The sequence below is a fragment of the Gracilinanus agilis genome, chromosome 4, assembly GCF_016433145.1.
Source record: "Gracilinanus agilis isolate LMUSP501 chromosome 4, AgileGrace, whole genome shotgun sequence".
NCBI classification, from domain to species: domain Eukaryota; kingdom Metazoa; phylum Chordata; class Mammalia; order Didelphimorphia; family Didelphidae; genus Gracilinanus; species Gracilinanus agilis.
The window spans coordinates 256808973-256834606 of record NC_058133.1 but is presented as its reverse complement, the minus strand read 5'-3'; the positions used below and the strand labels follow the sequence as shown (position 1 = coordinate 256834606).

At 43.9% G+C, this 25634-nt stretch overlaps 3 protein-coding genes and 2 non-coding genes across 12 annotated transcripts; 4 read left to right on the top strand and 1 right to left on the bottom strand.

Moving 5' to 3' along the window:
* Positions 1 to 5723: 5723 nt before the first annotated feature.
* On the bottom strand, positions 5724 to 12085 carry NFKBIL1 (NFKB inhibitor like 1). Of its 3 annotated transcripts, none has more exons than XM_044673838.1 (4): positions 11781 to 12085; positions 8608 to 8885; positions 6758 to 6985; positions 5725 to 6588 (listed from the first exon to the last, which is right to left on the bottom strand). In XM_044673838.1, exons 2-4 carry the CDS (start codon positions 8870 to 8872, stop codon positions 6014 to 6016), a joined length of 1068 nt encoding a protein of 355 aa, XP_044529773.1. In that variant the 5' UTR covers positions 8873 to 8885; positions 11781 to 12085; the 3' UTR covers positions 5725 to 6013. The 3 variants fall into 3 exon arrangements, with proteins under 3 accessions (XP_044529775.1, XP_044529773.1, XP_044529774.1); XM_044673839.1 differs by lacking the exon at positions 11781 to 12085 and adding an exon at positions 10022 to 10051; XM_044673840.1 differs by lacking the exon at positions 11781 to 12085 and having other exon boundaries at positions 5724 to 6588; positions 8608 to 8995.
* Positions 10200 to 13782, top strand: ATP6V1G2 (ATPase H+ transporting V1 subunit G2). 4 transcript variants are annotated; one of them, XM_044673851.1, is made up of 3 exons: positions 10200 to 10610; positions 12109 to 12209; positions 12718 to 13782. In XM_044673851.1, the coding sequence occupies exons 1-3, from the start codon at positions 10508 to 10510 to the stop codon at positions 12889 to 12891; spliced, it is 378 nt and encodes a 125-aa protein (XP_044529786.1). In that variant the 5' UTR covers positions 10200 to 10507; the 3' UTR covers positions 12892 to 13782. The 4 variants fall into 4 exon arrangements, with proteins under 4 accessions (XP_044529786.1, XP_044529788.1, XP_044529790.1 ...); XM_044673853.1 differs by having other exon boundaries at positions 10200 to 10642; XM_044673855.1 differs by lacking the exon at positions 10200 to 10610 and adding an exon at positions 11560 to 11870 and having other exon boundaries at positions 12109 to 12131; positions 12760 to 13782.
* DDX39B (DExD-box helicase 39B) lies at positions 12190 to 25632 on the top strand. 3 transcript variants are annotated; one of them, XM_044673836.1, is made up of 11 exons: positions 12190 to 12209; positions 17416 to 17743; positions 18680 to 18807; positions 19395 to 19487; positions 20654 to 20837; positions 21877 to 21995; positions 23939 to 24070; positions 24543 to 24652; positions 24749 to 24893; positions 25009 to 25156; positions 25406 to 25632. In XM_044673836.1, the coding sequence occupies exons 2-11, from the start codon at positions 17533 to 17535 to the stop codon at positions 25420 to 25422; spliced, it is 1287 nt and encodes a 428-aa protein (XP_044529771.1). In that variant the 5' UTR covers positions 12190 to 12209; positions 17416 to 17532; the 3' UTR covers positions 25423 to 25632. The 3 variants fall into 3 exon arrangements, with proteins under 3 accessions (XP_044529771.1, XP_044529769.1, XP_044529770.1); XM_044673834.1 differs by lacking the exon at positions 12190 to 12209 and adding an exon at positions 16068 to 16168; XM_044673835.1 differs by lacking the exon at positions 12190 to 12209 and adding an exon at positions 16382 to 16488.
* Positions 18872 to 18947, top strand: LOC123248190. The gene has a single exon (XR_006506265.1). It is a non-coding gene; the product is annotated as a small nucleolar RNA SNORD83 (small nucleolar RNA).
* Positions 21128 to 21206, top strand: LOC123248191. Its single transcript, XR_006506266.1, has one exon. It is a non-coding gene; the product is annotated as a small nucleolar RNA SNORD83 (small nucleolar RNA).
* Positions 25633 to 25634: the final 2 nt, after the last annotated feature.

The window sequence follows — 25634 nt, the reverse complement described above, 5'->3', positions numbered from 1 at the left end:
CTCTCTCTCTCTCTCTCTCTCTCTCTCTCTCTCTCGTTCCGGTCTCTTTGTGTGTTTCTTTTTCTGACCCAGTTTTTCTGTCCTTTGGTGGTGTGGACAGATAGAAAGACTGGAAGACCCCCTAAGAAGAATGAAATAAGTATGATAGACATCCAATCCAAATATTAAGAAGTCTTCGAAGAAACAGGAGGAGACTGAAAGACAGCTGGAATGGGCGGTAGGGGGCTTGCCGGGGAGACTGAGGTTCAGAGAAATACAGGGAAAGGAAGAGACTGGAGGATGGGAGGAAGTTGGGAAGTTTGGGATAGGGGCAATTATGAAGTTTGAAAAACAGAGATAGAGAGAGATTGAGAGACAGAGAGACAGAAACAAAGACAGAAGGATCAAGAAAAGGAGAGACAGGAATTGAGAGGGGAAGGCTGAGGGGAAGCTAAATGGAGATAAACTGAGAGAAAGGTTATGAACTAATTTTGAGATTGGAAAAGTTGGAAGCTAAGGTGGGGTGTCTAAGACTGGTGTCAAGGACCTGATATTCTCCTAGGATCTCGTCAGGAAGGGCAGGTCTGGATTTTAATCTGTTTCAGAAATTGAGCAGGATTCAGTTTCCTTCTGTGGGGAGGCAGGTGGTTGGTTGGGGGTTTCCCTGTGTGTGAAGAAAGGTAATAATGTGGAGAGAGAGCTAGCCTCAGCCTAACTTTATAGTTACATGGAACAGGAAAGCTTCTTGCAAAGAAATTAATGACATCCTGAGAATCTCCGTTTATAAAGAGAAATAAAACAACCCTCTCACCCAACCCCAGCCTGGAATTTAACAGTAATCTCAATCTAATATAAATTTTACTTCCTTTTTGATCCCAATTCTAATTCAACCCCGTCCCAGAATTTAAGCCCAAATCAAAGCCAACCACAACCCCCCAATGATCCCAGAACTCACTCTCCAAATCATTTTGCATTTTATCCTCAGTACCAATACAATCTTTACTTCAACCCTAACTTTACTTTTATTTATTTATTTTAAACCTTCACCTTCTGTCCTAGTAACAAGTCAAAGGCAGAAGGGTAAGGGCTAGGCAAATGGGGTTAGGTTATTTACTCAGGGTCACACAGCTAAGAAGTATCTGGGACCACATTTGAACCAGGCTCTCCTGACTTCAGCTATCTGCTCCACGAATCTTAATTTTAAACCCTAATTTGTACCTCTAACCTGAATTCTCAACACTAATGCTGTTCTCATCCTATTAAACCCATTTCTAACCCTAACTTTTCATTCAACAAAGGTGTGGTTGAAGAAATATCTTAAGTAAGCTTCCATGAGAAATACAAAGATGAATAAAGATACAGCTGCCCTCATAGCGCTTGCAAAGGGGAAATTATATATACACAAATAATTTTAATACATGTGATTTAATTTATATACATGTATTAACACATATTAATTTAATACATGTCATATGTAACACAGGGACAGCCAGGCAGCCTAGTGGATAGAGCAATGGGCCCAGAGTCAGAAAAACTCATCTTCCTGAGTTCAAATCTGGTCTCAGATACTAGCTGTGTGACCCTGGGCAAATCACTTAATCCTATTTGCCTCAGTTTCCTCATCTTTAAAATTAGCTAGACAAGGAAATGGCAAACAATTCCATGATCTTTGTCATGAAAGCCCCAAATGGGATCATGAAGAGTCAGATACAACTGAACAACAAAAATATATGATGTATCAAAAGAAAGGCACAAAGACGGATACAATTGAACAACAACAATATATGATGTATCAAAAGAGAGGCACAAAGTATTACAGTAGTTTTTAGGGGATAAAATATCTGCCTCATTATTAACTTAATCTTTCCTCTGGGGTCTTTCCCCATTTTAGACCTTATTCAACTTCAATCCCAATCCTATCTCTGATCCAAATATTAACCACCATTTTCTATCCTAATCTTGATTCCCAACCTCAATAATAATCTCAAACATTAATGTCGACACACAATCCCACTAGCCCTCATTTTCTACACTGTTCTTCTTCCTGATCCTCAAATTCAGCCTAATATAATCTGAATTGTAACCCAATTCCTGGCTTGGATCCTGGAGCTCATAAAGGCATAGCACATCCCTCTCTATCTCTTAGTTGTTAAGAACCTGAGTCACTAATCAGGGGGATCCCTAACCCCGCCCCAGGACAGAGCTACAGGATGCCTGGGTGCCTGGCCCCAAGGGGTCAGAGGAAGCTAAGGGCCCCTAGGGGATCAGTATTTTTATCAGCCTCAGAAGTCAGAGACATTGAACCGGAAACTGTGTGGTGAGAGAAAGTGAACATCATCCTCATTTCAGGGGAACCCCCTTTGGGGATGGGGGGCCAGACACTTTGGGAGTGGGACTTGAGAAGTGATAGGAAATCAGGAGTGGTGGAAGATACCTGGATATATATTATCTTACATAATACCTGTAAGGTAGGAGGCAATTTGCTTAGAAATATGAAAAAGCTCTTCTGGGTGGAAGAGGGAGGAGTCGCCCAGGTATCAGTACTTCCAGTTTCTTCTCTTCATTGTGTCCTCTTATGCAGGGCATAAACCTTACTATTCCCAACCCTGAGGCTCTCTGCATATTGATTCTGAAGTCTTTGGGCTGAATGAGGAACTGGGTGTCCAGGTTGTTCACAGCTCAAGCAAGGATCCTTCTTTTCCTCCCAAACTTTAACTTCTGTCTTATTAATTCTGACAGAAGAGGGGCAAGCAGGGTTAAGTGACTTGCAAAGTCACATAGTTAGGAAGTATCCCTTTGAATCCATGTCTGATGGTCTATCTACTGGGCTATCTAGCTGCCCAAAGGCCACTTCTAAATCCCAGCAATTCTCTCTGAGAAACTTCTTCAATTTTTTCAGAGAATTGTCTCTTCAAAAAGCTTATGTCCCCAAAATGAACACTATGGAAATGTTTTGCATGATAATATATGTATAACTCAGACTGAAGTGCTTGGCAACTCAGGAGTAGGGAAGGAATGGAAGAAGGGAGACAATTTGGATCATATAACTTTGGAAAACTTATGTGGAATTTTGCTATTATATGTAATTAGTAAGTAAAAAGATCACCCCCCCCCAAAAAAAAGGCTTATGTCTCACACCCCTTTGTTATCTTTCAGAAAATCTCATCCAGATCACATATCTACATTCAAGTCACAACCATACTCCCATTCAGTAAAATTAAAAATCAAAAGGTATTTATTAACTCCCTAATATGTATTAGATGCTGCTAGGTGCTAGGGATCCAAAGACCAAAAAAACCCCAATCTTTGTTTTCCAAAGGCTTATGTTCTACTAGAGAGGGAGTGGAGGAAGAAGAAAGAACAATATATATACAGGTAAGAAAACGCAAAGTACTTATAAATGAATACAAAATAATTTCAAGAGACATTATCAGCTAGATAAGGAAAGGCCCTTTGTCAGAAATGACATTTGAGGGGAAAGCTGGGTGGCTCATTGAATTGAGAGCCAGGCCTAGAGATGGGAGGTCCTGGGTTCAGATTTGACCTCAGACACTTCCTAGCTGTGTGACCCTGGGCAAGTCACTTAACCCCCATTACCTAGCCTTTACCACTCTTCTGCCTTAGAACCAATACAAAGTACTGATACTAAGACGAAAGGTAAGGATTAAAAAAAAAAAATGGTACTTGAGCTGAGCCCTTGGAGGCCAGGAGTTTCAAAAGACGGAGTGGAGGAAGGAGAACATTCTAGGTATAGAGTATGGCCTATGGCTAAGGCACATCATGATAGAGAATGGAGAGTTGGTTTAGGGAAGCAAAGCAAGTGCATTAGCCCTGACATAAAGTGACTGAAGGTGAAATGTGTAATCAACCTGGAAGGACAGGCTAGAGCCAGACTCTCAAGGGCTTTAAATGCTGAACATTTACATTTTATTCTATCATTTGTTTATGCTGCAGTTTCTTAAGCAGAGGAGTGACCTGTGCTTTAGGAATCTAAATTTGGCAGTTGTATTGAAGAGGCTCCATGAAGGGAGGCTGATTAGGCAACTATGGAAAGAGTCCAGGGCAATATGTGATAAGGGACTGACCTAGGGTGGACTGGAGGAAGGCAAAGATGAGAGATGTTATGGAGGCAGAATCCAAAAGGTTTAGCAACTAATTAGATGTCAAGTAGGGTGAATGAAGAATTAAGGGGAATTGGAGACTTTAGCCCTTAAGTCTACCTCCCCCTCCCATTTTATTTTTGATCATCTTCCCAGAGGCCCTATATCTGATATTCATTCCCCCATGGAGATGTGAGCTCTGTATCCAAAGATTGTTTCTAACATAATTGATAGAGAAGCATGTGTGCCCACAGGCATAAAAAATCAAACACTATTATCTTCTTCCCTATCTTCTAGTTCTTCCTCTTAGCACTAAAGTAGAGAGTATATGTGTGTTGGGGTGGGAGGTGGGGAGTGGGCTGAAATGGAAGCAGGTAGTATTGTCTGATCTCCACTCCCACCTCCTGTTTCCTCGAAGCTGGTGTGGGAGGAGGTATGGGGAGGCCAGAGGAAGGAGTAAGGAGTGCCCCTCATGGGAATCCCCTCCCCTAAGTCCCCTTTCCCCAACAAAGCTTCAACCACTGTTTCCGGGAAGAGGAGATAATTATCTATAAAGTATAGACTGGGCCCACATCACCCCAGAGATTATGAACCAGGGGAAAAGACCAAAAGTTCCTAGATCCCCGAGGATGGAGGAAGAGATCCTTCAGGAGATGAAGCTGAGACTGGGAAATCAGAATCCTGATTTGGATTGTCAAATGGATGTCAGGAGTAAAGCAGGGAAGAAGGAGGGTGAGAAGAGTTGAGAGGAAGAACCAGGACAATTCCCTGAAAGGCAGTAGGGGTTAGAAGGTTTGTTGGTCTATTTCCAAGGTACAGATGCTTAAGTTCCTTGAGAAGCCTGGTCTATCGGATGCTTAGTTACCAGTTGGGAGCCTTGCAAGGTTGGGCCCAATCCTGGGGTGTGGATCTCTGGTTACCCAAGAACAGACAACCCAGGTTACATAATTTGGCCCTTTCCTCTTCCTTCCCCTGATGTTATTTTTAGCAATCGAAATTGCACTCCCCCACAGAAGGGCTGCTTCCCTCTCTGCCCTTGGCTCCCCCCAACTCTGTCCTACATCTCCTCATGGGTCTTCGAACCTCAACTGCCCCCCACCTCAAATCCTAGTGACTCAGCAAAGGGAAAGCCCTGGAGGGAGGGAGGAAAGGGGGAGGAGGATGTGGTTCTAGCTGGGGAGCTGGAGAAGAGATCACAGTTTTGTTCCCTTTTTGCCCTATTCACATTAAGTTTGTTTCTCCAGCCACAAACTGGACTAAGATGATAGGCACTTGGTCTAGAAGGGAGGAAAGGAAGAGAGATGTGAAATTTGGGGGACAAATTAAGGCCTCTGGACCTGGATCCTGTTGGCCAGGATGAAGTGATTATCACAGGCCAAGGGCACATCACACACACATGTATATCTCTGGCATGTAGAAACTGTAGGCTTAGTAGATGAGAGGGAGGTGTCATGGGGGTTAGAAACCACAGAGATGGAAAAAGGCAGAGGAGAGATTCGAGTAAGATGGGGAACTATGTTTTATCAGGAAATAAATAGGAAGAGAAGAGGTCTAGTGGTAGCAGACTCCCACAACTGTTCCAGCTCAACTTTACCACTAACCCACAGCCTGTCCTCATTCAAGCCTCATCCTTTGCTACTGTTCCCACCCCTTTTTTATCCCTATATTCCATCTCCTCCTCATTATGGGCCCCATGTGTTGTCCTTGTCCCCCAAATCCTTTTGCTTACATTGAGCCTGTAGTATTAATTTGCTTTAATTTCCCCCCAAATTTTCCCATGTCAGCAGCTATATAATATTTTTATCAACTAGCATTTATTCAACATTCAAAATTTTTGTATATAATTAGATTGTTTCTGAGGTGATACCTGAAGAATAGGTAATAAAATAATTATCTTTGAAAAAAAAAACAAAAAACAAAAACACGGGCCTGGGTCACTTCAGGCTTTCTGCATGGCGATTAAGGGCCTGAGACAAAGCTGTAACAATCTCCATTACTTTTTTTCTTTCCCTAGTTTCAATTTGGCCCCCAAATCTCTGCAGGAATCGGTCAGGATGCCATTGAACCTGCTGGGTCCTTAAGTACTTCCTTAGGGCTATCCTATCTGTGGATGGGGGGCCCCTGGCCACCAGGGCTGCTGCCATTGCCTCAGGGTCCCTTCCTCCAAGGCAGGGCCAGGGTATATCTTCAAAGCACCAGAGTCTGTCCCCACTCCTGGTGAAGTCTCCCTTGAGCTTTGTCCTAGTGGGGTCTCCCCAACAATGCCCTCTGGTTTCCTGGGCCTTCTTGGCTCGGCTTTCTCTCAGTTCTTCTTCCTTTTTCTGGGCTCGCTCTTGGAAGAGACAACGCTCCTTCTCCTGCTGCTGCCAGCTGTGGTATGAGGTGGATGGACATTTTGGATGCTGGGCTCTTTCTGTTGCTTGTTGCTGTCGTTGTTTCTGAGCATGTTCTCGGGCCAAACGTTCAGTCCAAGCAGAGAAAGACTCAGGCTCTGGGGTGTCCTCATCATCTAAGGAACAATGAGAAGAAAAACAATGAAGCCAGGAGGAAGGAAATCAAGAGACAGATGGGGACTGAAAAAATGAGAATGATGGAAACCAGCATGGAGTAGCTAAACAGTAAGGAAAGTGGGGGAGGTACAGTAATCAATAAAGTATCTAGAGGACGTTAGTCCTTACCCTCAAACCTCCCCAGCATTTCTTGCCACTCATCCTCCAGCTCGTCCTGAAGTTTTTGCCTCCATTTTTTTTCTCTGTCAGCCTTTTCTTTTTCTTCCTCCATTTCTAAAAATGACTCTGGGGGCATTTCCCAGCCCAGAAGCTCCTCAGGGGTCTCTCCTTGCTTGTTTTTCATCTTCACGGCAGTGGGATACCGTGTCATCAGAGGTACGAAGAAGTCCTTGTAGGCTGTTGGCAGGGGTCAGAGGGCAAAAGATCAGGGTCAGCTTCTGTTATTTGCTGTGGCTATCACCTCAAATTATAAGAATATTGCCAGTTGATATCCAAGCTCTAGAGAAATTAAATAATGGGGGGAGCAATAAAAGAGAAAATTATCCATTTGGGTACCAATTCTCACTCAGAAGACTACCATCATGAGCCAGATGGTGGGCAGTGGGGATACAAATAGATCTAAGATTGTGGATACAAATAGATCTAAGACACAATCTTGCCAAGGGTCTTATAGTCTTACCGGAGAAGCCAATTACATTTTAAAATGTCACTCTGAGATTGTATATGCTAAGTTCCATATGACTGATTCACAGAAAAAGAGCTTCCTGGAAGAATCAACAGAGCATAGCAGAAAGAGAACTAGACTTGTAGTCAGGAAGAACCAGGTTCAAATATTGCCTCAAAGTGGATGTGCCACCCTGTACATCTTTCTGTTCCTCAGTTTTATCATCTGTAATTTTAAATTTAATTTTTAATGAGGGGGCTGAACTAGATGGACTCTGAGGTCCCATCCAATTCTAAGTCTACAATCCTATAAGAGCAATGACTTTCGATGAGCACTAGAGGAAGGATAAGACTCAAGATACTTGGGTAAGTATTCCAAATAAGTGGAACATCATGAGATACAAAGGCAGTAGTGTACATCCCAATGTATAGGAAATAATCAGCAGACAAATTTGGCTACAGTAGAGCCAAGTAGGTAGGTGAACAAAGGAAGATAAGGTTAGGAAAAAGTAAATTAAAGTCAACTTGAGGAAACTTTGGAATGTAAGGCTAAGGTGTCTGAACTTTATTCTCTAGGGGGCAATGAGAAGCCCCTAGAGAGATCTGAGGAGAGGGATGTCACCAATCGGAAAAGAAATATACAAAAATAGTTATCATTCTGGACAGAAAAAGCAGATTAGAAAATTTTTTTGCCATATTATAGGGAAACAGAGTAGTAAATGAATGGATGTAAAAATCTCATTTTAGTGCCAGCTTAGATACATATGTATATATCTAATATGTATGTATATATGTATGCATACATTCACATCTATGCACACAGATCTATATGTGTATATACACATCCATTTTTGATACATATAGGTATGTATAGACAAACACACATACATTTATCATGAGTTAGGGTTTACAACTACCTTTTCTGGTTCTTAAGTGGTATTTTCAATTGCGTCTGGCTCTTTGTGACCCCATTTGGGGTTTTCTTTGCAGAGACACTGGAGTGGTTTGCCACTGGTCATTTTACTGATGAGAAGACTAAGGCAAATGGGGTTAAGTGACTTGCCCAGGGTCATTGTCTGAAGCCAGATTTGAATTCAGGAAGATGAGTCTTCCTCACTTCAGGAAGGGTACTCTACTGTGCTACCTAATTATAACAACTATCCATTTTGACCTTCACAACAACCCTATAAAGTAGGTAATGTAATTATTATCATTCCCATTTTATATCTGAAGAAATTGATTCTGATGACCAAGAAAATATCTGGCATCCCAAAGGTCTTGTTTTCATCTTGGATTCCGAGATAGGGCAACTACTGTCTAACACTTTCAAAACTATCCTGTAAGGTTGGACTCACCACTAGGACCCTGTTGGGCAGCAGCATGCAGGGCAGTATTCCCATGGCAGTCCTGGTGAGTGGGGTCAGCCCCAAGATGGAGTAGCAAATGAAAGGCAGGGGCATCTTTACGGGAACAAGCTCGATGGAGTGGTGGTGGTTCTCCAGCATCTATATTCAGCCTTGGGTGGCGTTGAAAGAGGGACTTAGCCTTGCTCAGCTGTCCAACAGACAGATATTTTCGGAAACGTCTCTCCCTATGTCGTTGGCGAGAGGAAGAACTCATGATGGCTCTTAGGCTGAGAAAAGAGAGAAAACAAGGCAATTAGAATCAGAAGAGAACATTTGCTCCATGTTGTCCCTTTCATTTTCTCTGCTTTTCCATACCTTTTTTTCTCCCTATTATATAGTTCTACCTTCCACTTTAAATCTTGAAATAAAAACTATCTTCTCTTCAAAACTCAAGTATCTTTTAAATAGGGTATTGGAGTAAGTAGATATGCAAATCTGGAGAGAAGATAAAATTGTTTATGGTCCTTTGGGCCAAAAGGCACAATTTTTTCATTTTATATATATTTTAAATTTCATTTCTATTTTGAATTCCAAATATTCTCACTCCCTTCAGCCCCTCCCTAACCCTTTGAAAAGACAATTCTCATTATACATATGAAGTCATGCAAAAAATATTTCCTCATTAGTCATATTCAGACAGTACAACTAAAAAAAGGATTTTGAAGACATGAATACTGGGCTGCTGCAGAATTTGGACTTTTATAATCACATAGTTTGATGACTGCCTACATATCTAAATTATCTATCTGCAGATGAGCAGGGTCTAGACCTTCCTTCGGTGACACCTCAGGTTGGAGGTAGGTGCTAGGGAGCCACCATCCCTCCACCAAGGCTTTGCCTGCCCTAATGTCCCTACCCTGTAACCCTTGAGGCTGCCCTGACCTACCAGGGAATACTGCCCTGCTAGGTGCACTATCTAGTGATGAGTGGAGCCCTTCTAGGGCAGCTTCGAAAGCGTCCAACAGTGGTAACCTGCTGTCAGGGTCCAAGATGAAAGCAAGCTCCCTGGCGTTGGAGAAAATGACATTTCTTATTTTGAAATTTGGTCTTTTCTTAAATGATATAAAAGGTTTAGTCTAAGAGGGGTCATTCGCTGCATCAAACAGCCGATAGCATTCACCACAGACACTCACAACTAAGACACATTGATCTAGCCCAACCCCAATCACAAGATGGATGAAAAAACCAAGCCCAGCTCTCAGGCCCCGCGGCTACTAAAGTAGCCAGGTCCTTTGTCGTTTTGCACAGATCAGCATGGCCTGGGACATGAGGCCGGAGGTAACCCCAAGCTCTCCAAAAGATAGTCTGTGGCGGGAGGGAAGTGAAGACCTCTTGCAACCAATAAACAGAGATGCAGCCCCACCTCGAGGCGTCCAGGTGTCCGAAGGAAGAAGGGCGGAAGCAAACCGGAAATGAGCCAGGGGAGAGGGCGGAAGGCGACAACTATCAAGATTCGGCCTTCTAGGGACAACTCGAGGCGTGAGAGAAAGGTTCCTCTGAACTGAACGAAATGGGATGGGACAGGATGGGGACTGGACAGGGTAGGGTAGGGCAGGGCAGGGCAGGGGCTGGAGGAAGGGATGTTTATGGTTCCCGCTGGAGGGAACTGGAAAAGGAGATTTCAAGTGGACCTCCTTTACCCCTAGTCCTTCTTTCCCGGAGGTGGGGAGGATCTAGAGAAAGATAAGATAAGAATAAGATAAGATAAGAAAGAAAGATAGCTGTAGGAGTAGGGAAAAAAACCGTAGAAACACAACAGATCAAGGGAGAAGGCGACACTGAAAGGGCTGGCAGGAGGTGGAGCCGAAGGAAAGATGTGGAGCCAGAAATACAAACCGAAGGAAAAGAAATGGAAATGAAGACAGAAGAGAGGAAGGAGAGGCGGCGAGGGGGCTCAGCAGAGAGATCAAGCGCTGGATCTGGAGTTCAGACTTGGCCTCAAGGACATAACGGTTAACCACAAGAATTTATTTAGCGCTTTAAGGTTTGCAAAGTGCTTTAAAAATTTCTCATTTTTTATCCTCACAACAACCTTGGTAGGAAGCTGTGATTATCCCCATTTTACAGATGAGGAAACTGAGGCACAGGTAGAGTGGCAGTAGGTGGTGCAGTGCATAGAGCAGTGAAATCAGGAATACCTAGTTCATAGCCTTCATCCTATAGGCAGCTGACTGTATGATCCTAGGCAAGTCATTTAATCTTTGTCTCAGTTTTCTCATCTGTAAAATGAGGGATGACAGCACGTACCTCCCAGGATTGTTGTGAGGATCAATGAGATATATGTAAAATTACTAAAGTATTTAGTGTAGTGCCTGATACAGAGTAAGTGTGTTATCCCTTCCCTTCCCCTAAGTGACTTGCCCAAGGTCACATAGCTATGTCTAAGGTCAGATTTTAATGCAGGAATTTCCAGGACCCGTGCTGTATTCACAAGAACTAGCTGTGTGATTCTGGACAAGTCATGTAATTTCTTTGTGCCTCAGTTTCCTCATCTATGAAATGGGGATAATAGCACAAACCTGAGTTTTTTATAAGGATAAAATGAGATATTTGTAAGTCATTTTGCAAACCTTAAAGCTGGATATTATGGGGAGAAGAGCTGCTGAGATTTAGAGAAAAATAATCTGTTGTCTATTTCCAGTCCATGGGAGTGATGATCTCTACCTTTTAGTTCCATTCTTTGACCTTTCTGAACTTCAGGCTCATGGCTACCAATCTCCATTATCTCCTCTTTTACATTCCATAGAAACTCCTACTCACTAAGGCCTAGAATGGAGACACAATCGAGGTAGAAGTCTTGCTGAGAAAAACTAGAAAGATGGGAAATCAGGCTGGGGCCAATTGGGGGTGCGGGGAGCGAGGGGGGGAGGGGAGGAGACACTGGTGGGCAATGATCTGGTCTCTGTTGCCCTCAGGTGATCTCAGGTGGTACTGCAAGAGCAAGGGAATTAGTGAGGGGAGAGGAGGAATAAAAGGATTAAACTGAATTGATGGGAAGAGGGAACTGAGAGCAGGGGGACACTAAGACCCAACGGAGAGAAAAAGGAAAAGCTGGATGAGCTAGTGATTGGGGGTGGAGGTAGTGGCAGTAAGCTGGTACCTTTGGTAGCATCACCACTTACCAGGAGAGATGGCCAGTCAATCCCAAGGCATCCAGCAGCTGCTGCAGGCTGAGAAAAGAGCGGCTGAGAAGGTGGCGGATGCCAGAAAGAGTGAGAACCTTGTCGGGGAACAGGGATTAAAGAGGAATGGACATTTAGATTATTAAGAGGAGCCGCTATAGGGTGGGGGTAGGGATGTGAGGTGGAGTCTAGGCCCTAAATGTCAGGGTTCCTTTGGAGAAATGTGTAAGACCAGGGATTGAACTCAGGGTGACCAAGAAGGATTCTTCTTACTCAAAGAGCTCTCTAACTACCTTTTGGGGGCTGTTCTTCCCTTTCCTTACTCCAGGGAAGGCTCGTCGTCTGAAGCAGGCCAAGGAAGAAGCTCAGATGGAGGTAGAGCAATACCGTAGGGAACGGGAACAGGAATTCCAGAGCAAACAGCAAGCGGTAAGATTTGGGGTGCATTTCAGATTGAAAGGGGGCATCAGGGTAATATTGGGGGTGAAGAGAACTCTAATGTGACGATTCAAATATTTCTGTGATATAGAGGGAAGTCTGGGGGCTTCTAAGGAAAGCATTTTTGTAATTAAGGAAATTATATTTGAGGCAATGTTTGGGGTTTTTTCTGTGTGACAGATGACAGTGGTCTGGGGTGGGGGATATTGTACTCTTTCTACCGAAAGTGATAATATTGGAGTTGATGGAGAATTCAGTCTGTGGGTTGTTATGGGGTAAGGTCTTAATGAAGGTTGTGTGTCTCTGTGTTGCCTGGACAGCTATAGAATGTGCATCATCTATACATAAGGATTCAAGGGAAGAGACCCTACATTTGGGTCTTTTTTCTTCTTGATCCTGCTTTCTATCTCTTCCTTGGGCAATCTCACACTTTGGGACCCTTTTCTTTGTCCCCCCCCCCATTTCTACCCCTTTCTCCCCTTTACTACCCCCACCTCAGGCTATGGGCTCCCAGGGAAACTTGTCAGCTGAGGTGGAGCAGGCAACACGTCGACAGGTACAGGGCATGCAGAGCTCTCAGCAGCGCAGTCGTGAGCGTGTCTTGGCTCATCTCCTGGGCCTGGTCTGTGACATCAAGCCCTACATTCATCCCAACTACCGGATTGCTGCCTAGGAATTATGTAACAGTCACAACGCCCCCCCCCCCCTTCCCAGAACCTCATACCTTGTCTTCCAGCCATATCCCATTTTACCCATCATTTCCCCAGAAACTCAAGGAGTCATCCTATAACTCTTCCATATGGAACCCTAAATCTTCTTTAGCTCCATAACTCCTACCAGGACCTTTTGAGTTTCCTGAGAATGATGCCTCCTTTTCACAGAATCTGAATTTACCCTGCAGTGATCTTAAAACCTGGACCTTGACAGCCTGCCTTAAGATACTTTAATAGTGTCTGTGTAACCCGCAAGGCAAGTTATTTAATTTCTTCATCTATAAAATGGAGACAAAAATAGTACCTACTTAACAAGTTTTCTAGTGAGGATCAAAAGAGATATGTGCAAAATGCTTTGCAAACCTTATAAAGTACTAAAGGCTACATATCAGTTATTAATAAAATATTTCCCAGATAAGTAAAAATCTCTCCCCAATTGGTTTCAATTAAGTAATCCTAATAACTTTATTCAAATGACTATCCTTCACATGTCTGGGTTTCTTCCTGTGACCAATGATGAAACTAGCTGACCTCCATGGTTCCATTGATCTTACTATGGCTCCAAAGGTTTCTATTTCCTCCTTACTTTTTATTTATCTCCTTTACTTCTCCATTTTCTTTCGTTTTTCTCCTATCCCTCAAAATTTCTTGGAAGAGACCTATTTGGCTCCTACTATTGCCTATCTTAACTATAGAGGAACATCTTATATTTCATGTGCTGTTATGGGAATATCCTCCATCCTTTTCCATTTTCCTTCTCTCACACTTCAATTTCCTATTGGGTTCTACTCAACTGTTAAAAGAAACCAATGTAAATGTCAATAAAATAAGGTCTGAAAAACTTGTAAGAGTTCTTTTTGGAGAATCTCAGGGAGTATCTCCCTCACAATACCCCATTTTTCTTTCCCTATCATCTTCATTATTTATCATATCTGGAACTGTTAGAATAAAGCATCTTTAGAACTTGAATGATTTTAAGTTTAGGGCAAATAATGGAAGTCATAGGACTTAGAACTTGGAAGAAAACTTCAATCATTTAATCTAATCTTATTTTCTACACTGTTTTATATGTTCCGATTCTCAGAAGGGGAAAATTAGTTTTCCAAGTTCACACAGCTTTAAATACAGCCAGAACTGGGATTTGTCTCCTACTCGAAATCTATTGATTTTTCCATTATATCATACTTCAAATCTGGTTTCATACTAAAGTTTGTTTATGCAACTCATCCCAATAACTGATAAGGGTAGGAAAGAGATGTACAAAAAGTGCCTGACATATTCATATGTCTCTGACAGACAAAAATCATACAATAGATTAAGTGGGCCTGGAGTCAGGAAGACCTAAATTCAAATCTGTACTCAAAAACTTATTAGCTGTGGCAAGTCATTTTGCCCCATCTTCTTCATCTCTAAAAAATGGAGATAATTTCCTTCCAGAATTGTTGTCAAATAATTGTAAAGCATTTAGCACAGTACTTTATAAACATTTGTTATTATTATTATAGATTAAGATTATCCTCTAACAACTATACTCTGGTAAATCTTTTTTTTTTTTTTTTAACCCTTACCTTCTGTCTTGGAGCCAATACTGTGTACTGTGTATTGGCTCCAAGGCAGAAGAGTGGTAAGGGTAGGCAATGGGGGTCAAGTGACTTGCCCAGGGTCACACAGCTGGGAAGTATCTGAGGTCAGATTTGAAGCTAGGACCTCCCGTCTCTAGGCCTGGCTATCAATCCACTGAGCTACCCGGCTGCCCCCTACTCTGGTAAATCTTAACTGGCAACTAACACTGAATTAGGGAGCTGGCTATTTGCCTTAGAAGCATTGGGAGTGAGTTACCATTTTTTGGTAGAATCTCAAAGCAGTCTCCACGCATATGGTGTTCCAAGGGTGAATTTGGACTTCACCCTTGCCCCCCCCCCCACCCGGGGCAGAAGGGGCAGGTTTTTGTGGATTGGGGACACCAGGACTGAAAGCAGCAGCAGCTCTATAGTCCAGTAAGGGAAATGGAAAATGAGGAAGCCTAGTACCTGAATCTACTCTCCCCATCCATAACTTTGGATCCTTAAAACTCGCCTCCCTTCCTGGGAACAGAGTCTATAGCCCCTTTTTCCCCATTGCCTACTAACCTGGCTTTGCTCTGTGACAGTGTCAAGGCAGTGACGTCTATACCTTTTAAACTTTAAGGCACTTAAAGGAATATTAGTCACTATTATAGAAAATCAATCAAGGATATCCATAAGTAGGCCCATCTACCACAGACCTTATGTGTGTGTGTAGATTCTGGTCAGTCGTGAAGACCTAACCATTCCTCAGTACCTCGTTGGCTTTCCTAAAGACTTAGTCTTCTCCCCCATGCCCTATGCCTTTGTCTGAGGATCTTCTATTTGTTCTCTAGCTATCTTGTGTGTACACAGTCATTTGTTAATTTCTCCATTATATTATGACCTCCTGGGGGCAGGAACCATGTTTTTCTCTTTCTTGGCATTATTAGCACTTAACCACAGTGCCTGAAATAGTAGGCGCTTAATAAATGTTTGTTTACTGACTTGGTTGCACTGGGCGGCCTTTGCGGGTCCCGGTCGGAATGGCAGCAAGACAACTTCCTTCTTCCTGCAGGGACACCCAGTTACCTGTTCTATCAGACCTGCAACCCAGCTTCCTTTTCCTCCATCCATAGTCCCTGTTCCCCTCCCGCCCCGCGGCCACACAGCAATCACACCCAGCGCTTAGGCCCAGGATAAAGCCTAAACAAAAGTATGCCTAGGTCACCTTGGCAACCAGGGCCGCGATAGGACCCCGTGGGAACGCGCCGCCGCTTCCGCGTCCCATTCATTGCGTTCCAAACGAGGGGCATTGCCCTAACCAAGCCTGACTGAAAAGAGAAATAGTGGAAGGGAGTTCGGGATAGTGGCGAGGGAAAGGTTCACTAAAAAGAGAAAATAGTACTGGAAAATCTCTCCAAAACCCTTTGATTAGAGCGGCAACGGAGGAACTGCGAGAAGATTAATATTTTACATCCAGGCAGGCGTTTCGAAAGGGCATCTCCCTAGTGCGCGGGACGGTTAAGGCGTAGGAGGTCCTCGGGCCACGCTTCCTGTCCTCCGCGACTGCGCATTGGCACCTGGAAAGAGAGCGGGGTGGAAAAGGGGAGAGGGAACGCGGGGACCGGAAGTGGAGGCCGCTTTCCTCGGTCGCCGCCGCTGCCGCCACCAGACGCATTTCTTCCCCGCTCAGGTAAGCGGCGACCACGGCCTCTATCCACATCCATCCGTCCTTCTTTGAGGCCATTCGACAGCAGGGAACCCCTGATGCCTCTGCCAAGAGCAGTCCTCAGGCCTCCAGGCCCCTGCGGGGCCGTTATTTCCGCCTCCTTTCCCGCCCCGCCCGGGAGGGAAGAGCCCCCCAGGGGGGAGGGGGGCGGCCGGGAGCGGAGGGGGAGGACCCAAGATGGCGGTCGTGGCGCCATTGTGTCCCCGCCACTGCGGCCCTTCTGGGATAATCCCTCGCGCCTTGGCGCCATCCTTCTCTGGAGCACCCCCCCTGTCGCTGGAAAGGTAGAGCGAGGCGCAGCTCTCCTCTTTAGCTAGAGTATTTGTGGGAACCGTATTGTAGGGAGAATGCAAGTTACTACCCAAAGCAACACTATCCACGGTGCCTTTACTCCAGGGTCCCCTTAAGGAGCAGTTGGGAGGGGCAGATTTCTGGGCCCATTCTCTGTATAAACTACCAACGGGTTCTCTTCCCCTCCCCCCATTTGATTCAGTCTAGTAAAAGATAGTAGATAGGGCAATCTATTTCAAATTTAGAGGGGGAAATGTGATACTCAATTGATGAAGAAATTCTGTCTCTTTTTGCCATTGACGGAGAACAATGTTTTACTCCCTTGACTTAGAAATTCTCCACCTTTGGCCAGTTCTTGTCCAAGACGGACTAGGACAGGCCGGAGATTGAGTAACAACCGGCAACGTGGTGTGCCCATCTTAAGACTAGAACTCGCAGTTCGTCCTACGATCAAAATAATCTATCGCCTTTCGCTGTGGTTGCTGCAGGTTTAGGGGTGGGAAGTTCAATAAGTCATTAAATATTGATATATCTGTTGTTGCTACCTCTACCCTATCCCCCATTTGAAAATTTTCTTTAATCTTATGCAGTTCTGAATTATTCACTCGCCCTCCATTCTGCAGTTCTCCCAGGCTTCTTGTCAATGTGTCATCTGTACCTATTGGTTTACTCTGGTTCCTAAATTACTTACTTCAAACTTCGGTCCATAAACACTTGATCTGGAGGGTGATCAACCCACTTGTTCCTACCTCCAAACTTCAGCTTCGTATTGTTTCTCAGCTTGTTTTTCCTCTCTTCAGAAGAAATAACCCAAAATTTGTAGAGAGGGAAGAATATGGAGAAAATTTGAATTTGGTGGGAATAATTTTTTTCTTTTTAAGTTATCATCATCTTCTTTCTCCCATCCCTGTTTTCCCCAGCTCTCAACTCTGAAGCCAATTTCTTCATCTTCCCCTGCTGCTCCCTGAATCTCTACCACCCCAGCTTCCCTGCACTGAAAAGAACCAATCTAGACATCCCCTTCCCCTGACCCAGCCATGGCAGAGAATGATGTGGACAATGAGCTCCTGGATTATGAAGATGATGAAGTGGAGACAGCAGCTGGAGGTGATGGTGCTGAGGCCCCTGCAAAGAAAGATGTGAAAGGTTCCTATGTCTCCATCCACAGCTCTGGCTTCCGCGACTTTCTACTTAAGCCAGAGCTCCTCCGGGCCATTGTAGATTGTGGCTTTGAACATCCATCTGAAGGTAAGCATCTTTTCTCTTCTCCATAAGTCTAGGTACAAAGAGAATCCAGGAACAAAATCTTTGAGAGAATAGGAAACAGGTTTTTGAGGAGTGGGGTCAGAGCTGGGGAATTGTTAAGAGAATTAAGGGAAACAGAAGTGTAAGGGTTTCTAAAGTGATAAGAATTAGGCTTGACTATGAGGGTAAAACAGTGTAGAAATGTCTATTGAACTAGAATGATGGTAATGATGGTAGAGGTAGCAGGAGATAATTGGTGTAGTGAGATGAGGGTGGGCAGGTAGAAATGGGATGGGCAGATTATGATTGAATTTGTTAGGTTTTGTGAGAGATAAGAGTGCTAAGGTAGAATTAAAAAAATAGGAGAGTAAGATAAAAGATTCATTCCACGAAGGCTGGCTGAATTTCTAGCTATTCCTAATAACTATGGTAAAATTAAGCCCATAATCCCATTCTTTAGGGTTTGATATTGCCTAATCATACCACAACTTTGTCTTTATTCAAAATCACTTCTTTCTGCCTTTCTCTGGTAAAGCATAGGTCAGAGGTCTCTTATGATGAGAGAACTAGAGCAGAAACCACTCAGGAATATAAAACAAGGGAAGGGGATAGGCATTAAGTGCCAGGTACTATTAAACAATTTACAGATATATCTTTTGGTCTTCATGATAATCTGGGTTGTCGGTGCTACTATTATCCCCATTTTACAGATGAGGAAACTGAGGCAGATAGGTTAAGTGACTTGCACAGGTTCAATAGTAAGTGTTTGAGCCTGGATTTGAACTCTGGTCTTCCTGATTCCTAGTTGCCTTCTAGCAAATCTCAGAACTGGTTCCTTGTTCTAGAGTCTAAAACTAAGAGATTTTAGGGGCTTGGAATGTGTGTCTGGGAGGGAGACACCCACCTCTAATCCATCATCTTCCCTCTTTTTTTCCCCAGTCCAGCATGAGTGTATTCCTCAAGCCATCTTGGGAATGGATGTCTTGTGCCAGGCCAAGTCAGGCATGGGAAAGACAGCTGTGTTTGTGCTGGCCACGCTGCAACAGCTGGAGCCAGTCACCGGTCAGGTATAAACTATGTGGGGAACAATAAGGAAGGAATATTGAAGGGAAAGGCATATTCCTGTCTTAAGCCACATGATGTATTTTCAGAGACATGAGCACTCAGTGCTGAGATGACCTCTATCTATCACCCTTGACTGATGGCAGATAGGATATTGGGGTGGGAGGTGGGGATTTTCTGACTTTAAAATGTAGAGACCTTTTAAAAACCAGTCACTTAAGGTTTTTGGTTTAATTAAGATTTATTAATTTTTAACTGTTTTTTGAAATTCTACCTTGTGTTTAGAGTTGTACTAAGCAACACTGCGGGGGGTTGGTGGGGGGGTGGGGTGAAAAATGAAAGACAAGATTGATATCCTCAAGGAGCTCAGTGGTCTGGTTGGAAGACCAAACATACATTTGAAAATAGTTTTAACAGATATGATTCTTGAAAGTTCACAGGGCACTTTTGCTTTTGAGTGCATAAGAGACACTGAAATTGTTAGGTCTCAGAAGTGGAATTGTTTAATATGCTTGGTTATATTTTTCATTATGGTCTGCCTTTTCTTAAAAAAAAGGGCAATTTACTGAATATTTGTCTATCCCTGTCTAAGGTTTCTGTGCTGGTAATGTGCCATACTCGGGAGTTGGCCTTTCAGATCAGCAAGGAGTATGAGCGATTCTCCAAATACATGCCTAATGTCAAGGTAATTGATGGGGAGGAGACTGGATTAAGGGGAAAAACTAAGGGTGGAGGAAGAGTAGTAATAAGAACCTACCAGATGTGTTGGGGAACATAGTAGAAACCAAAATTGAATCAGAAGTCACTCAAGAATAGATACTATCTTTAGGTATGTGTTACTTTATGTAGTAGGCAGGTTCCTGAAAAGTTGGACGTAGGTGAGATTTTCATTAATTAGGTTTTGTTTTCTTGATAGATTGCTTTTATAATGTCCACCCAAAATCTTTTTTATCTTTACTGGGTGGATTTTTTAGTGGCCAGAGGCTTTTACTATGTTAGCTTTGGTTAGTCCTCCCCCAGCCTCTTTGTTAAGCTGTTTATGAGCTGGGATATAGTTAACTCCATTATCCTGACTCTGCTTCTCCGTTGCTCTTGTCTTTAAGTCACATTAATGCTCCTTGCACCTCATTATTATACTTAGGTCTTTTCCCTTCCTGTCCACCATTTGGGTTGCTCTAGGAGGTGGTAGTATGAATAAAAGCTTAGGTTGTGTGGTGTGGGAAGGTTTTAAGCTCTCTATCCCTAATGGCATATGTGGACTTGGAAGATACATGATGTCTTCATTCTTTAGGATAGCAGAAAATTGAGGCCTGGCTATCTGGACCACTGGATGGATGGATGGCCTAAGAGGTTCCCATTATATTTTCTCACTTAACTGTATTGGAATAGAAAGCATGCTTAGGTACAGATGAGTTTGCTTGATTTTACTTCTTCCCAGTCAGAGCTGGGCTTTCTAAATTGGTTGGGGTAAATTAAGACCATTAACTTGCAACAGACCAAAAGCTCTGCCTTTCAATATTCTCTGCTCCTTCTCTACATTCACTCTAATTTCAGAGCAAAGTAGAACTTTTCAGAATTACAAGAAGAAGGGTATGGAAAGAACACTAGATTAAAGATCAGAAGATTTGAATTCTAATCCAGATTCTTCCACTGGCTAACTATATGAGTGAGCCAACCCTTCTGAGTTTAGGTTTCCTTATGTTCAAAATGAGAGCATTAAGATAATTTCCAATGTTTTTACTAAGAAAAGGTTTTAGTCAAATAGGGAAGAAATCAAGACTGGGAGATGGCTGTTTAGGAAATGGGAAGATAATTACTCTCTGTGGTGACCTTCTCAATTCTGAATGGCAGGTGGCGGTTTTTTTTGGTGGTCTTTCAATAAAGAAGGATGAGGAGGTGCTGAAGAAGAACTGCCCACACATTGTCGTAGGGACTCCAGGCCGTATCCTGGCCCTGGCCCGAAATAAGAGCCTCAATCTCAAACACATTAAACATTTTATCTTGGATGAGTGTGATAAAATGCTCGAACAACTCGGTGAGTGGAAGACTAAGAATAGAGGGATCACAGGGGGGCAGCTGGATAGCTCAGTGGATTGCGAATCAGACCTAGAGACGGGAGGTCCTAGGTTCAAATCTGGCCTCAGACACTTCCCAGCTGTGTGACCCTGGGCAAGTCACTTGACCCCCATTGCCCACCCTTACCACTCTTCCACCTAGGAGCCAATACACAGAAATTAAGGGTTTTTAAAAAAAAAAAATAGAGGGATCGCAGAACTGGGTCTGTACCTCGTGGAAATTAAAGGTCAGGGTATTTGACCTTTTAGAGCCACATGATGTGTTTGTATTAAGATGGAGCACCTTGGTGCCAGGACGACTCTTGATCTATCACCCATGACTGATGGCTCTGGGCTCCCGGAAGCTGGCATTCTTTGGATATTTGTGAATGTTTTCATTTGTTCTTGATGAAAGGGGATTGGGGAGTCCAAGCAAGTCAGCATGGTACTTTGGGCTGCTTTGGTGATGGGGATAATAAAGAGAATGGTTTGGGCCTTTTCTTTCTATATGTTATAGAAAGGGGTGCCTTCATCCCTTAGAGAGGACTTCCCTAATCTGATAACACTGTGTACTGATTATTCTGCCTTATGTTTGAAATGCTGGCATGAAAAGAACTCATCTTTTAGGGTAGGTAGGAAGAAAGAGAGAGCAGAATTCAGTCAATAATAACCAAACTTGTGGATAGACTTTAAGTTTTAGATATTGAGACCAGGAAGCATCCTTAAATTGTCAACGAAAGACCAAATTTGGGTAATGAGAACTTTCTGAAAGGAGAATTTTGAGCAAGATTTGGAAGGAGCAGTTGAAAATACCTTAATTGACTTAAGCACATGTGTTGGGGTGGGATAGCCTGTTCCAACCAAAAGTAGCATACTAGACAGGGAACCAGAGAGTGGTCTTTCTCTGGCTGTCTTCAATATTGGAAATTACCCTTTTCCTTGTGACACTATGCTACCCCTTAAAAACTTTCTTCTCGCTCTCTCTCTCTTTTATTTATTTATTTGTTTGTTTTTGGGTAGACATGCGTCGGGATGTCCAGGAAATTTTCCGCATGACCCCCCATGAGAAGCAGGTCATGATGTTCAGTGCCACCCTGAGCAAAGAGATCCGCCCTGTCTGCCGCAAGTTCATGCAAGACGTAAATACCCTTCTACCTTCTCTCCCTCCATCCCCTGCCCGCAGCCTTCTCCTACTCCCTCTCCTCGACCTTCTCCAGTCTACCCTCTTCCCTGTCCTCCCAGTGCTGAGATGGAGTCATGTGACCCCCCAGGGCTGAGTCCTCCCTGGAAAGACAGAGATAGAGACAGCCAGTGATAAGGTCTGCGCGGGTGCCAGGGAAACTCCGGAAGACTTGGTCGGGATAAACACGAGAGCGGGTAGAATTCAAATAAACCCCAACAAAATAAGAAAACCCAAACAACAGCAAAACTCTTTTTCCTTTTGGCAGGGTGGGACACACCGTCCCACCCCACCACCCACTATTTCCCTTGTCCCCCACGAGCACACACCCTCAAGGTGGCATCGAGCACAACTGGGGCCTTTTGGCCCCCCTAAAAACTCAAATCTCCCCAAAACCCACATTTCCTGGTGACAGGAGAGCGAGAGAGGGACAGACAGACTTCAGGGCATGGCCAACAGAAGAGCAAAAGTCAAAAATGAGTCTGCCCCCTCCCCACCTCCAGGGGTGGGGGCCTTCGGCACCTCAACCCCGACCCTTCTACTCCTTCCCCTCCCTTTCCTCCTCCTCCCCCATCTGGACCCTCTGGAGATGTGAGCCAGCAGCAGAGACTCAGCGCGGCGGGGGATTGCAGATGTCATCCAGCATCGGAAGGCGGCAGCGGAGGCCGCGGGAGAACCATGTCCAGGAAGCAGAGGACCAAACCAGCCTTTTTTTCCGTTCCCGGTTTTTTTTTCCTGAACCTTACGCGTACCGCGCTCCCTTCGCGCCCATGCGAGTTGCGGGGGTGCTCCTGAGTGGGTGGTGGATTTTTTTGGTTTTTTTTTTTGTTTCCTTTTTTTTTTTTTTTTTTTTTCCGGGAGGGGGAAAGGGCAAGGTAACAAGTGAAGATCTTTACTTTGCTGAAACCAGGTGGGGATTGGGGGTTCTAAAAGTTGGAAGAGAATAGTGGGGTAGGGCTTGGGGATGGGGATTTATCTATATTGCTCCCTTATGTAGGATGCCTCCCTTGTACTACTACCCTCTGTGGGTAATAGAGATGAATTTTAAGGAGGCTTTTAAGCTCCTGCTCCTAAGTGGGCTTGACCATCAATTCCCTGGCAGAACCTAGGACTAGCTAGAGAGGATAGAGAAGCAAATGGGGATTGATGTCGAATCTATTATTACCTTATGGAAATTTTATCTTCCCCTTCAAGGGGATATATAGTTCAAGAGCTTTAAAGGAGAATTCTTACATAATAATAGGGGGTACTGTTCTTTGCCTGAACATCTTTATTGCTGGGGTTTGTTTAATTTTAGCTTCTAAAGGAAGCCAATCCCTTAAAGGGTCTTCCTTCTTAGATGGTTCTGGCTAGAAAAAGTGATGCAGTTTTTCACTTTAAGTAACCTCCATTTCCTTTAAACCAGCTCTTTGATGTGGCATCCTAATCTTTAAAGAGATTTGATTGTTTCTCCCTAAGTCAACCTTCCATTACATTTTACTGTTTCAGATTTATCTGATTGTTAGTATCATATCCCTCGATTTCTCCCACTGTTGCCCCCTTTTTGCTGGCAAACTGAGGTGATCTTTTCTAATCTGTTTGACTAGCCTCTTGCCATTAGATAGTCTCACCAGAGGCCATTAGTTCTGTCCATTGTCCTCTTGCCTCAGTAGTGCTTTCCATGGGTGTTTACAACATCCCAGGACAGCTTTTACTTAAAACACTGTTTTAGAGAGACAAAACCATGTTTGGGAGACTGTGGGGTTGGAGTTGGGGAGGGAACTTGACATCTTAACTCTCTTCTCCCCATCCCATTCATGGGGTGTATTGGGAGTCACCTATCCCCACCCTCCCCCACCCCCCTCAGGTTTAACACCCCCACTCTGCCCTCCCTCCTCCGTCCCCTCCCTTCCTCCCCCCCAGCCAATGGAGATCTTCGTGGATGATGAGACGAAGCTGACGCTGCATGGGCTGCAGCAGTACTACGTGAAGCTGAAGGACAATGAGAAGAACCGAAAACTCTTCGACCTCCTGGATGTTTTGGAGTTCAACCAGGTCAGCTAGGTGGGAGGAGAGAGGAACATGAGGGAGAAAAGTCTTTAAAGGATAATGTAAATGCCATGAATGTCCTTTAGGGGGAGGCTAACCAGTTTTGGTTCCAAGTGAATTATTCCCCTCTGCTTAGTTTGGATCTTTTGTAATTTTATAAATGTGAGGAGTATCACATCTGTCTGTCTTTGCCTTTCCTGACAACTATGACATCTTTTTTTGTTCTCCAATGGTAATTTTCTATCACCCCTTGACTTCCCTCTAGTTTTATCTTGTTCTCAACATGAATGATAGTTCTCTGGATCAAGTGAAGCAGATGGAGTGGAAATAGACTGTTTAAGGCTGTCAGAATAGTAGGAGCATGTAGTTTGGTGGTTCAGGCAAGAATTGGATTGGGTTTGTTGAGGTAGGACAGTAGAAGCCTTGGCCCATCCCAGGAGTGTGACCGAAACTTTTTTTCTTGTCCTATCACGCACAGGTGGTGATCTTCGTGAAATCTGTGCAGCGCTGCATTGCCCTGGCCCAGCTCCTAGTGGAACAGAACTTCCCAGCCATTGCCATCCATCGTGGGATGCCCCAAGAGGAGAGGTGAGCAAGGTCTGCAAGGGATGAGGTGGTACAGGAGAATACTAAGGGCAATTTTCATAGCCTTCCCTGCACTCTATCCTCTGTCCCCACTATCAGGCTGTCCCGGTATCAGCAGTTTAAGGATTTCCAGCGTCGTATCCTGGTGGCTACCAACCTCTTTGGCCGGGGCATGGATATTGAACGAGTAAACATTGCTTTCAACTATGACATGCCAGAGGACTCAGACACCTACTTACATCGGGTAAGCCTTTAGTTGGGTGATACTTTTTAGTCTCTTCCCTTCTGGTTTTCCAGCCCCTTTTTTTTGCCCCATATCCATTTTTTCTATACCCTTACATCACCTTTCTCGTCCCTAGGTGGCTAGGGCAGGCCGGTTTGGTACAAAGGGTTTGGCTATCACATTCGTGTCAGATGAAAATGATGCCAAAATCCTCAATGATGTCCAAGATCGCTTCGAGGTCAATATCAGTGAATTGCCTGATGAGATAGACATTTCTTCCTACAGTGAGTATTGGACTTTCCCTTTTGCTAATTAGCTTTTATCCTATGATCTCACTTCTCAGCCTCTTTTTTTTTTTTAAAGTCTTGTATGTATGTCTTAACTTTTTATTAATTCTCATCAGTTTCCCCTCCCCTATCTGTCTTTGTATAATTCTTTCCCCCTATCATTTCCCTTCCTATCACTACTCCCACCTCTAACCCTATCTTAATTTCTTTCTTTCTTTTTTCTTTTTTTTTTTTTAAATTTTTCAGTCGAGCAGACTCGGTAGAGGCCTTGGCCGTCCCTGGAGTATGATACCCTCTCCCTCCCCAGGAGCCGAACACCCGGGCGTGGGGGTGAAGGAGACACTACTGCCACCTACCCCCAGCCTCCCGCCCCAACGGCCCTGTTCACGTCATCCCCCAAAATCCCTCATTGATTTGCCCTGTCGGATTTTTTTTTTAACAAAAACTAAAAATGAAACAAAAAAGTGTCTCGAGC

Coding starts and splice junctions, on each gene's coding strand:
- ATP6V1G2 (XM_044673851.1), top strand. CDS start 10,508: ATGGAAATGAAGACAGAAGAGAGGAAGGAGAGGCGGCGAGGGGGCTCA. Junction 10,611..12,108: donor TTGGCCTCAAGGACATAACG/GTTAACCACAAG, acceptor TCCTTACTCCAG/GGAAGGCTCGTCGTCTGAAG. Junction 12,210..12,717: donor TCCAGAGCAAACAGCAAGCG/GTAAGATTTGGG, acceptor CCCCCACCTCAG/GCTATGGGCTCCCAGGGAAA.
- DDX39B (XM_044673836.1), top strand. CDS start 17,533: ATGGCAGAGAATGATGTGGACAATGAGCTCCTGGATTATGAAGATGAT. Junction 17,744..18,679: donor CTTTGAACATCCATCTGAAG/GTAAGCATCTTT, acceptor TTTTTTCCCCAG/TCCAGCATGAGTGTATTCCT. Junction 20,838..21,876: donor TAAAATGCTCGAACAACTCG/GTGAGTGGAAGA, acceptor GTTTTTGGGTAG/ACATGCGTCGGGATGTCCAG.
- NFKBIL1 (XM_044673838.1), bottom strand. CDS start 8,872: ATGAGTTCTTCCTCTCGCCAACGACATAGGGAGAGACGTTTCCGAAAA. Junction 6,986..8,607: donor TGCCCAACAGGGTCCTAGTG/GTGAGTCCAACC, acceptor CCCTGCCAACAG/CCTACAAGGACTTCTTCGTA. Junction 6,589..6,757: donor AATGCTGGGGAGGTTTGAGG/GTAAGGACTAAC, acceptor ATTGTTCCTTAG/ATGATGAGGACACCCCAGAG.